Source organism: Melanostigma gelatinosum (assembly GCF_949748355.1).
Source record: "Melanostigma gelatinosum genome assembly, chromosome: 19".
Lineage (NCBI taxonomy): Eukaryota > Metazoa > Chordata > Actinopteri > Perciformes > Zoarcidae > Melanostigma > Melanostigma gelatinosum.
Window position 1 is genome coordinate 15,456,022 of NC_136652.1, and position 13,026 is coordinate 15,469,047.

The window sequence follows — 13,026 nt, forward strand, 5'->3', positions numbered from 1 at the left end:
TTTGTTTCTTTGTGTGTGTTTCCCAAAGAAACCTTGTCTTGTTCTCCGCATGGTTCAGAGTGCAACACACTCCGCATTCTCTGACTCACTCACAGTAAAGCCCTTATTCGCTTTTGCAGATTCATGCGTAGAGATGGATGGGAATGAGAATGAGTCGGCAGCCTGTGCGAACGGTCAAAGAGTGTGTTTGTGCAGTTTGTAGTGGAGGAAGTGAAAGAGCCCCTTTACCCCACAGTCAGCTCTCGGCCCCCATCAGGTGCAGCTGGATGTGTAGGCCGCATAAAGTACAGATCGTGTACACCAGACAGTACATGCATTCTTGGTATTTTTGAGTACGTGTTGTGTCTTTAGGGCTCCATTGGCGCTCGGGGCACTCGTTTTAGTTTAAAATGAGTCTTTTGTCACACAAGTCTGTAAAATCAATGTAAAACATTTGTAAATTTGTTTTCAAGTTGTTTACGAGTTTAAAATGAACGGAGTACAAACCTGCAGCTCTTTCTTTGGTATCCTTTGGCCCACAGACTTAACACTTTCCTGCTATATTGACAGGCTAAAGGTCTGGAAAACCCACGTGTGAAGTGATTTGAATGTAAGTAACTCTTACTGGATGCCGTCGATAAACGGTAGTATGTGGACTGTATGATAAGAGTTCTCTCTTATTGCCACCCATTTGAAATGTTCTTGAGAAAAGTGCTCTTTCAGAACTTGTCTTTTTTATTATGAAATAGTCATTTGTGTCACATTTTGTTTATATAATTATTGTACAATCCATACAGTATACACAGTCCTGTGAGACAGTAGCACTTATCAAACCAAAGGGATATTATATCTAATACAATACAGTGTTCTTATGTTCCGATGTTTTAGTCTTAAAACCCTTTAAAACACAACGGATTAAACTCATAGTTGGCTGCAAATTCGAAATGAATGAAATTAGATAATAGTCATAAATATGCAATAAGCACACCATATGCAGATAATTCAATAAACTGTTTCATGTGATCTTCCTGCCACATGCCTCCTCTGGGAGCCCCTTACGTCAACACATCACAAAAATGTCAATTTCTTTTTTTTTTGGCTGGGTTGCTAATAGTGTGTCACGTCTTGATGTATTAAACTGAAAGTACAAAATATAGAAAAAAAATGGAAGAACTTGCTTCCTCCGTGGCTGAATGCAAAATGTTCATGAACTCCACAGTATAAAGTTTGTGGTTTCAAAATAATTTGCAGCAGAAAATCCACACTGTTTTGAGAATATCGAGCACACCAGTCATATTTGCACGTGCAGCGGTTCAAAAATAGGAGCGAGGCCATTGTTGTTGACATAAGTGACATTCAGTTCCTTCTTGATGAGCTCTGTCAATAAAAACATCACTAAAGGTCATCGTCACCACGGTGTCCCCGAGAGATCCCCATGTGAGCCCAACAGCTGGGATAGTTCCTGTGTATTTACCGTTGTCATGATGACAGCGGGTCATGATGACAGCGGGTCATGATGACAGCGGGTCATGGTGACAAACGGGTTCGGAAAGAGCGCGGTCGGATCATCATGCTGACTTTGCGTAGGGAGTAATAGTCAGAGTCTCTCCAGGAGTACCAAACGATCCCATCAGGACCCAGCGGCCCCGGGCCTTTAGCGGTGTAATGGCCTCCCTGCAGGATGAGTGAACAGGAGTCGTAAACATTCTCCTGACTTTAGAAGCATAAAGTGAAGCCCTGGCTGCCTGTGTACACTTACCCAGTAGTAGACACCGTTAAGGTTGGCGTAGAAGCACTGATTGTACCACCATCCGCCGTGGGAGATCTCAGCACAGATGTTGCCACTATCTGGGGTGCTGAAGCCCTGCTTGTCGTGGTACCAGCTGAAAGAGTCCTGCGCTGTCCCGCTGAAGCCTGACACATGGAGACGGTACAGATGCTCCTCATCTTCCACACTACAAACACATAAACACATACAGAGAGGAACACCAGGTAATTATGCAAGAGGTAGAGATTGTTGCGTATGTTTTTGCAACAACACACAACTAAGTGCAATTTGTCTGTCAACTGTTTGTGTACTTGTGCGTGCCACCGACCTGAAGCTCTGGTAGAGGGCATGTTTGTGCATGTTGCTCCAGTCCTCCAGGTCGATGCGGAGGCTGTAGTCTCCCTGGGTGCTCAGTTCATGTATGTGATTGTTGCCCAGCCAGAACTCCGAGTGCAGGTCCCCAAAACCGTCGCTGTAGTCCCTCCAGCTGCGGTCAAAGCTCAGCGAGCCGTCAGCACGCCGCTGGATCACAGTCCAGCCACCACCTGAGGCGAAAAGAAGGTCATTGGAAGGGAAAGCATATCGAGGGCCAAAGCTCCTATCTGCAGAATTGCCTGATTGCCAGATTTCATTTTGGATGATGAGAACAAGGAAGGCTGTTCATATTCAGTCTGTTTTAAAATAATCCCGCCCTTTATTGAAACTTAATTTAGAGCATCATTTTGTAGAACCTCTTCCAACTTGCACCAAATGATGGAAAGATTGCAAAGATCCTATCTGCAAAATGATCCAGGCATTTTTCAGATTGGAGGTTTTGCTCTTCGGCCATCGATATGCCATGTCTCATGAATTATTGTACTTGATGGCCCCATCTGGCCAATGGGGGAAGACAGGACCACAGCAACCCTGGAGTTGATACTCTCATGGACTGCAACTCAGCTGCAGCTTGACCTACCCTTCTTCTGTGATTGTGTATGCTACTCACCATCTGTGGCCATGTCACAATAGACCTCCACAGGCACGCCGGCCATTGATGGCACCACTGTGTAGAGACCTGATCTCCTCACTCCATTGTAGTAGATGGAAGCGCAGTCTATGGGACAGTTCCTCACATGCACTGAGGACAGAGAACGTGAGACAGGGTCGAGAAGGAGTAAATCAACAAGGTGGGTTTGGCTCCCTCTGCTGGCAGATCATGCCTCTCAAGACTATTTGCTGTTAATGTTTCTGTGAGAGCGTACCTGAGTGCAGAGGTTCTTGAGCACTCATCAGCGGGTTGGGATGGAGGACGTTGATCAAGCACCCGGGGCTTCTTTTGACTTTATCCACCAAAAGAGTCAGATTATGGAGGTGGGTCTAAACAGAAACACAGTGAAACAGTAAAACTATCAAAAACCAGCCAGTGCACATTTCATCTAAAAGTGAAATGGCATTATACTCATGATAGGTATACCTGGAGGTCTAGGATTAGGGTGCCCTGAAGGTGCAGCAGGGTGGTGGCTTCAGCATAGTGATGCTCCAACTCGTGAAAACGCTGCTCCAAAGAGGTATTTAAGTGGTTCCTCTCTTCAGTCTGACACCATACATGTGAATAGTCAATCACACAAGCATGCTCACAAACAAGAACATAGGAAATATCTGTGATCTGTATATGAAACCCTGTATAATGGCCTGAAATATCTTACATTTCTTCTTTCTGTCACCTTTAGCTGAACAGCCACTCGGCCTATAATTGACATGTTTCGAGTCTATCTCAATACACACATTGAACCTCAAACACGCAACGGCTCCCAGTGCTCTCAGGGCACAAGGGGACGAGCCCTCTTTTATCAACCTTCTCTATTCCTAGCTCTGACATAGAGGATAACACGAACTCCCATTACCAGCCCTGGTGCCATGTCTCCTGCTCTCTTCCCATGCACAACACATCCGACACATGAAAACCCTCTCCAACCTACACCTTTGGCCACTGACCCGTGCAGCTGAGAGTATATATATATGTATAGGCTCACTGCCTGAGACGCATGAGGCAGCACGTGCAAGAGTAGGAGGCTAATCCTGTTAGTGGGTAAGGTCAAGGACGTGTTGGGGGGGAAGCCAGCTTGATGACCAGGCACCGAGTTACAGTCCAGAACTGTACACAACTAATGCGTTTCCTGTACGGAAATATGGCACAGGTCAGCATTTTTAATGTTTCCAGCAAAATGCCCACCACGATCTTTAATCATATACAGAGAAGAAAACTAGAAAGGTGAGTTCTGTCACCTGTCTAGTCTGTAAAAAGGAGCAGTCACATTGTTACAACATCCGGTGAGCTGCAGGTGGACTAAAGTGAGCTCTCAAAGCTGAAAGGATTGGTGCTGATAGTTGACCCAGGGCTGCTAAGTCAATATGGGGATCTCACCTGCAGCTCGAGGACTTTGATGCGGTGCCGGTGGTTCCTCAGCTCGTCCTGCAGCTCAGAGACGGTCTCCTTCAGCGCCACGATCTGCTGCTTCCTCTCCTCGTTCTCGTGGAGCCAGTAGGAAACTTCGTCCGTGCAGCGAAACATATCCGGGCATTTCTGCTCGTCCAGCTGAGGTAGTGTGGCCACCAGCCGACACATCCCATCCTCCAACACCTGTTACGATGACAGACGAACCCCTGACTTCCAGACCTGCAGTTGCTCAGCAGAGTGTCAATATATCTGTTCATAAATGATACAACTACAATTGCCCAGATGTGTTTTTTTCCCCCCCGAGCAGATTCAAACTGCAGCCTTAATACTAGTTCATATAAACTACTCACAAGTATAGAAAGCAGTGGAAATTAGCTCAACATAAATCAACAGTTTCAACATGCTATTTTAAATACCGGTAACTCTCCATGGCCCAAAGAGTTAAACGCATCCAATGTTTCACAAATTTGAGGACGGTCCAAAATATAGTTTGGTGGAGCAGAACTTTGTTTTTTCTCCTTTCCAACTGCAATAGTTATCTCAAAACCCCGCAGATTTCACATGACCTGCATCAGTAAAATGCTACTTGATTCATCAGTATTAACTATCTTATAATGTCGTTTATTTTCCCACCACTGCTTTCTTGCATTATGTATTTCCAGCAGAGAACTGCATTCCTGACGTTGAGCTGCTTTCACACACAGAGCTGACACTTCTCCAGAGTAAACAGACGCTCGTTTAGAAAACACAAAAGGATGCTTTCAGTGAGTATACCTGGTTAGTGTACTCCCCACACTGGGATCCCCCGCCATTGCGCTGAGTGGTAGTGTTCAGGTTGTCTGCTTTGGCCTCTGGGAGCAACACGATGAGGATGCAGAGAGCAGAGCACACGCTCCAGCCGGCAGGGTTGGTTAAGGACAGGAGAGACATTGCTGCCGCCCGGTTAGTCTGTCCCTGCCTCGTCAGTGGAAGCGAGGACGAGACACAGGAGTGTGTGCTTCACCATGTGAGGCTCTGCTGGCTCTCCCTACAGGGAGAGAAACTGAGAAAATCAGTATTTTATGCTCCTACAGTAGAGTATTGTCGAATTCATTAAGCAAACCAAGACACATTTTGGCATACAAAGTCCTTTCTCTCTATCTCTTACACACTTTTGTCTCAGTAACAGGACATAAACTTGTAAGTGAGATTAATTAAGAGGAAGGTCATCCCCTCAGTCTATCACAGATAGGTCCTCAGGTAACTCAATAAACACACACACACACACACACACACACACACAGCTTGCACACGTCACCTGCTCTTAAAGCCAAACTGAGATTTTGACCTAATTAAGCTGAATTACAAGGCAGGTAATAGTTCATGTATTCTGACTTTCTAAATCTTGCTCAATAAATCACACATGCACAGCTTATTCAAAAAGGTGGTCTTGTCCTTTGCAGGAAATATATTTTTACTGTCCTCTTGTAGCAAATAAATGGTTGTGTACTCACCCTAGTTACAGACCGTCCTCTACCCCGTTCCCGACCCATTTCAGGCCGAGGGGTTCTCTCCATTTTTGTCTTCTCCTTCCCTGTATGCCCTGTTGTCACGGTCTCTCTCTCTCTCACTGTGCCTCATGCTCTTCCTCTCTCCCTCGCTCTCCCCTCCTCGCTCTCTCTCCCTCTCAGTGTAGACATCTTAGTGCCACAATCCGCCTCTAAGAGGATTCACAACGACCGAGGGATGGAGGGAGGCAGATAAATAGGGAGTTGATAATAAAATGATTGGTAAAAGAGACTTAAGAGAAAAAATATGCATTTTTTTTTCAATCTACAGCAATAACCATTTCTTTCAAAATACAACTTGAGTACAAAACAACTTTACATCAAATATTGTGAATAACATGATTATGTCACAGAGAGGTCAAAGAAAAGGTTCAGAAAAAGAGAGAACGGGTAATAGCATAGCATTCAATTTGAATTGAATACACAGAAATTACATGCATCAGCAAAACGCCAGCACAGATCAGCAGCTACAGTAAATAAGCATCACCTGCAGGCACAATAATCCTGCTCAAAGTCGTAATGAAGGCGGATGCGAGTGGGAGCATGAGGGGTGCTGATCCTATTACAGTAGCCAAGCCGCTCTTTACATCTTCATACTCTTGTCTCAGCATGCATGGTCCTCCTCGTTATAAGAAAAAACTAGCTATTTAAAGCCTAATTATTTGTTTTTACGTCATTCTAATACAACAGCTTTTCAACAGACTGGTTATAAAATGCAAAAATGCTTTTCCCAAACCAGCTATCTGCACTGTGAATGCATATCAATTGACAACAGTGCCTGAGGAAAGGCCCTCACACTCAAAGAGTCCTTGAAGAGAAAAAAAACGTCTGAGCAGCGCATCTTCCAGCTACTTTTAAAGGGCTCACACGTCACACAGGAGACAGGGCAGGGTTTTACCAGGCCAATGCATTGCAAATTGAAATTTATAAATACAAAACTGAATTCCACATATAAGCTCACAGGAAAGTAAAACTTCCCTCAGAAAAGGTGTTGCTGTTGTACCCGTTAGTGTCTGCTGTATGCATCTGAGGGATACCGTGTGTTTGAGGCCACAGGGGGGCACCATGAAACAACATATTTCCTGCTCTCCTCACCGACAGGGATAATGAGCTTGCCTGCAGAGGTGCACAAGAGAGACGATGCAAACAACAGCAAAAGTTAACAGAATTACAAGACAACTATCGGGCTGCTGCTGATTTATAACAGAAGAGCAGGAGGCTTAAAGTAATGAATAGAGCAGAATGATTGAATGATTGAATGAATGAGGGGAAGTGGCATCTTGGTAACCTGGTTCATGAATCAAGGCTGACACATCGCGTGTGCACTCTACAGAAAATAAAAGTTATTTTATGAATATATTTGAATATATATGAATATATATAAGTGCTCATAATTGAAGCATTTGAAGGAAGGACATGAATGTAGTTGACTTCCTCAATTCACTGAACGTTCGGTCAGTTATTTCTATAAGAAAAATACATTTGCAAAACTTCATGGTGCTAGATGGCCATTTTTGTATGCTGCTAAGAATGATCCTTTTGAGCCCATTATACAGTCATTCATCATAAAGCTTTTCATAAATACACTGATTTAGCCTCTTTCATTGACATTGTGCTCGACCAACTGCTGTTAACATTAACGATTCAGAGCCAGTGAAGACTGACAGACATCTGCTGATGGATCAACAGCGGCTGCTGATGTTGTTTTAAAAGCCAAGGTGTAAAACATGTTAAACTGTTCGGCAGCTTTAAAACAAATTGCTGTCACGTTTGTCAACTGGTACAGTCGCATATTCAATTTGCCTTCATTTCCCAAGATCCTCTTGGGTCAGTTGCTTTAAAGACGTATAGTATAAGTATAAGTACAGGGGGGATACTCACTGATATTACTTAAACAGCAGCTTGATAACATTACCTGACCTTAGTTTACGTAAGCTACTGGTCCTACCAGACCAAGTAAGCTTGCAGCCTGAACACCTGTGAGTATATTGAATTCATAAATTGAACTTCACAATCATTAGAGGAAGATTGTGTGCAGTTTAGTCAGCCTGGTTCCAATCATGTTTTCCTTTCAGCCTTTTGAAATGATTTCATGTCAGGACAATTAAATGAAATTGCAGTATTTGCTTGAAAAATAATCAATCTTTCTTCAGAAAAAGGCAGGTAAACATTTAATGATGTTACGTGGCTTGCAGGACAGGTGCTGATGGCTGAAGAAGGTGCTGGGTAGGGAAAATGGTGCTCTTGTAAAGCACAATGAATGGAGTTGACGAGCAAAAGAAAACTGCAGACAAAACCTTCACACAATTTTGCATACAGTGTGTGTAAAATCAACAGCTCATCAAACTATGACACCTGCACCTAAATCAGCAATCTACTTAATAAAACCTGAGATAAGCCAGCATGTATCGACACATATATCTTTCAGCACAAGAGTGAACTCTCTCTTTTTAAACAATAAATGATCCATGCTTCTTCAGGGCAGTTACAGAAATAAACTGCCGGTTCACTTTACATCACGGAGTGAGCGTTCAGAGCTGTGGCTGAAAGAGTGAAAGACACTAAAATGAACTAAGTGTCACAACATGACATTCCTGAAAGAAACATACTCATACAGAGAGTACAGAGAGAAAAGGTGCTTTTGCCTATTAGACGCTTGTGTGATTTAAAAGTACAGCAACATAAATACATGTAACAGATTCACCTGTAGCCTCTGATCAAATGCTTTATGTCCACTTAATTATAAAGAAAACCAGATTAATGATTACAGATGGATTCATGGTTTCCAAGAGCCGGCACTGTGACATGCACACTTAATCCTTTCCAATGACATCGTTTTGCTAGAGCTCCCCTTCAATACAGATCATAACTCACGTCATCTATTTGTGATGCGAGAGGCTCCGAGTATCCGGCTCAATCGATCAGTCAATATCAGTCAGTAGGCATTGCCTCTCTGGAGGGATATTTATCTGGAGCGCATACCTTTCCACCGGGCAGTTACTGGTCATGATGCAACCATTTCCATCAGATTTCAGTATCCCTCATACTGTGTACACACACACACACACACACACACACACACACACACACACACACAAACATCCATAGATGGCAAGGTCTATCTTAAAGCTTTCCGGCTTTAGTAAATCTGAAGAGACACCAGACTTAATCCGTTCTATTCGTCACTATACTCCCCTCGGTATCATGTATCAAGCGAACCTTATTACCTGGGTGCACCACAAGGACACTAAACCTAAACTAAAAGGCAGAAACAGCTAAGAGGTGGCTCAGACAAACACAGACAGGTCTTTGATGATAACAGCTTCGGATATCATCATCTGAAACTGAAAGGGGGTCATAGGTCAAACGGAGGAGTCAGTCTGTGGTGGTGCCTTACTCCTGGCAGCAGAGATGAAATAGAGGTAATTTAAATATAACGAGGCATCCCTTTTTCAACACTGTATCCTCCTCCAATGTCTCTCTGAATGATTTATAAGAAAAAGCTGAGGCTTCACCTTCCTCTGCAGCAAGAACTAATTGCAGTCCACTTCAGAAACCTCACCGGCCCTCATTTACCATGTCAGTGGCGCGTTGGCAGGTTCATCAAGCACGCGGCTGCCTGTCTCACTGCCTTGAACTGAGAGGAGATTTTATTGCAGCGTGGAGGGGTATGTTGACTAATGTCCTTTCATTTATACAGGCTGCTCTATGCATTGTACTCATCGCTAGCAAGAATCAGTGCAGCTATCTACAGAGCCATGGTTCGTCGAATGTCTTTAAAATATCAAGATCAAAAAATGTCCAACATCTTCCAAGTAAATAAATGATGGCAAACAGAAAACTTGGATGACTACATGACCGAAGGATCAATCACCAACTTATATTGTTGCTCACATGCTTAGCGACCGTGTCAACCATTCTTGTTCAACGTTTTGAGTTGACTGCAAATTTAACTGCACTAATTAATTCTATGGCCAGTCGGGGGCTGTGGAAACGAGCTGGAAAGACAACACGGACACACCTTAATAAGTTGATCTGGCCAGCTGGTTAGCAAACAGATGCCTATTTACGCAGCGCATACGGAGCAACATTATACATTTTGAGTCCTGACTTTAGCCAAGTGGTCCAATATTCACTCTTGCAGCATTTATAGGTTTTTAGCTGGAACCCTGGAAATGACGCTTATTGTTTGAATACAAATCATATATAAAACTAACTTGAATTTGACTGTTAAAAACGGCCTTTAAAGAGCTAAAATCATAACTATGTGTCAGCCGGACGTCTTGGGGTTATTAAAGCTGGTCTGTTGTGTTTCACATCAAGCTGACAGATGCATCATAATCCCAGCAGAGCTTCCTCTGGCTGCATCCCTCCTTCCCCTCTTCTCGTTTAGCTGTGCTGTTTGTGTCTCCAGAGAACACAGCTGCCTTGACCTCTGCTTCACAGGACAGAAACAGCATTTCACACATACAGTGGCGCTCATCCCAAACCGTCACACCACGGGGAGTGTGTGTGTGTGTGACACCAAAAGAGCCATCTCAGTGAGAAAAGAGAGGTTTGACAAACTGTATCTTAGTTGGACAAGCAACGCTGGCTTCATGTCATCAACACACTCACAGAACAAACAGTACACTCACCCTCACATTATTATGATAGAATACGGCTTCTTTTCAACCCACAGAGTGATTAAGTAGAGGAGAACACCTTTGATATTCAGTGCAGGCATAATCCCTGCATGAATGAACAGTGAACGGACAGAATCTTTTCATAAGAGAGGGATATCGGTCCAAGTCAAACCACTCAATGTATAACAGGAGGATGGAACCCAATCTCTGGAGTAAGAGACAGGTCCTCTAGTTTAATTGATTGTTATTGTTCACATTAAAATCAATATTCTTTTGAAAAGCACTCCTGAAATCTCTCTGAGAGAAGAAAGAAATGAAAAATGACTGAATAATAGATAAAGATCATCAAAGAGGCCCGCACTATTTCATTGACCGCTGATGAAATAAATAGATTTCCAAGAAGGAATTATTATGTCTAATTACTGAAAAAGTGTCTGCTTTCAGAATAAAAGCTCCCTTTGATTCATTATTGTTACAAAGTGATTCAGGGATGTTGACATGTTTTCCCCATCACTTCTCACAAATACAAATAAGAGAATATTTGAAATCGAGGTCTGCACGCCGCACAAAGATAGACATTCATTACGAACAGAAAGGCTGTGGTGCCAAAACAATAAAAACCGTAGTCCATATTGTCATCACAAAAATGTAATAAATGTAATCAGCAAAACAGATTCTACCCTAATGTGCTCAGTGAAGACCAACGTTTGGGTTCTGATGAGATAACATAAAGCAGTACCTCAGCTGTTTTCTTATCCGCATTCTAGATGTTCATCATTAAATTGTTTTGGTTCAGCCTTGCAATTTGTTGTTACGCGCAACAAAGCACAACAAAAGTAAATTTTGAAGCTGACACACAGCTTAGTTCAGCATCTTGCATCCGTTACAAAAAAACAGCCTCAATAAGTTGTTCTTCCTGAGTTCTCTGGAAGAAGTGCAAATCAAAAGCAACAGGAGAAGAAAGACAATTTAACACGTAGATAGAAAGCAGCAGATACCAGAGTGTCTAGCGTACGAGCATCTCTGTGAGTCACTGTGCTTTGAGCCAAATGCTACCGTTCACAAACTAATATGTTCACTGTGGTAATGTTGACATGCTGATGTTTAGCAGGTATAATGTCAACATACACAGATTTCACCAAAATCACCAAAGAAGATTATCCTGATGAACAAAACTTGATCTGATTTACTTGATCTTACAAAAAAAACAAAAAAGCACCATTGGGTCCTGAGCAAACACGTCTTGGCTTCCCGATTCTTAGAAATGTAGAATTTTTTTTTTTTTTAACTCCGGCTACTTTTGAACTCCAATCTAAAATGAAGATGAAGACTGATTGAATGAAAATATTTTTGTCTCCACTTGAAGCCCCTATGTGTCCACATACCCTCTGGCCAGCTGTAGACATGGGGACACTCAATGCACACATTTTCTGCCTCCAATGGACTCAACAAACAGTTTACACTCACTTTGTATGATCACAAAGACAGATAATACGATTGATTTGATGAGTGTAAAGGTCAAGTTAGACCTCAGGCTCCTCAAGGTTTTAACTGCAGCTGTTTAACTGGTGAGTCACAACAAATTAGTGACCTGTTGTTGTAAAATCATGTTACGCCATAGTGTCATGGGCTTGAACTCAACTAAATCCAAAGTATTTTGCTGACCATGAATATTTTTGAAGCCAAACCCAAAATCTTTTCCAACCATCACACGGTAACATTTACTGTATTGGACATCCTCACTGCTTTTACAACGTGGGAACTCTCCAGCAGGATGGAGTGCTGAATGCATGTTTTATGAATGTGGAGCCTCTTTGTGTCCCTCGTCTCACCCTGCTGATGGCGTAAACAGGGATGTGTCTTTCTGTCGATTGCGTTATCCATGCTGTCGCTTTCGCTGCCTCCCCTGATTGAGCGTCTTGGCGAAACTGAGAGAATAAATAACAACAACATAAGGTGACTGTTTGAAAATCAAAGAATACATTTATAAATCAGTACACGTAAAACTATCAGTGTTAAATATGTTTTGATTTTTGAACAATTCTGCAGAAACAGTGCAAATGTTTATATATATATATATATATATATATATATATATATATATATATATGTTTATATATATATATATATATATATATATGTTTATATATATTCTGTTGTATTTATTTATGTAGCTATTATCTATAGATACATAGAGCAAAGGGGAGATCAATGAGCCAAAAAACCACACGATGGGGTAAATAGGCACGACTGGACCAATCAGATTTGACGATGTACATTCTTAGTTGGGGACAATAATATTTCGCGATATTAAAGTAGTAAATCATAACAATTTCTCGACATTTATATGCACAGGAAGATTTTTAAATAAAAATATAAATAGGTAAATAAACTCGGAAATATATATGTAGAATACTAGTTCTTTGTTGGTATATGCTTGTGGATTGGAAAATGCATTTGTGAACAACACGTTTTTGAAACTTGTTTTTTTTTGTGGATTACGAAACACGCATTTGTCATCAGTATTGAGTCAAACTTCTCGTCAATCTGTGTGCTCCGTTACTCACTCTTTCCTGGTGTCACACTGACCTCACAGGAGCTCCTGTTTGGTTATTTGAGTGAAATCACTCAACCACACTTGGTGTTTCGTTGTCCACTTCTTGTTATGTG

At 42.2% G+C, this 13,026-nt stretch overlaps 1 protein-coding gene across 1 annotated transcript; it reads right to left on the minus strand.

Annotated features, from left to right (window-relative positions):
- Nucleotides 1–1,506: 1,506 nt before the first annotated feature.
- LOC306793309 (techylectin-5B) lies at nucleotides 1,507–5,114 on the minus strand (the record flags this gene model as incomplete). Its single annotated transcript, XM_079290875.1, has 8 exons — nucleotides 1,507–1,653; nucleotides 1,739–1,934; nucleotides 2,076–2,292; nucleotides 2,733–2,864; nucleotides 2,989–3,103; nucleotides 3,201–3,320; nucleotides 4,152–4,367; nucleotides 4,959–5,114. The coding sequence occupies 8 exons, from the start codon at nucleotides 5,112–5,114 to the stop codon at nucleotides 1,507–1,509; spliced, it is 1,299 nt and encodes a 432-aa protein (XP_079147001.1).
- Nucleotides 5,115–13,026: the final 7,912 nt, after the last annotated feature.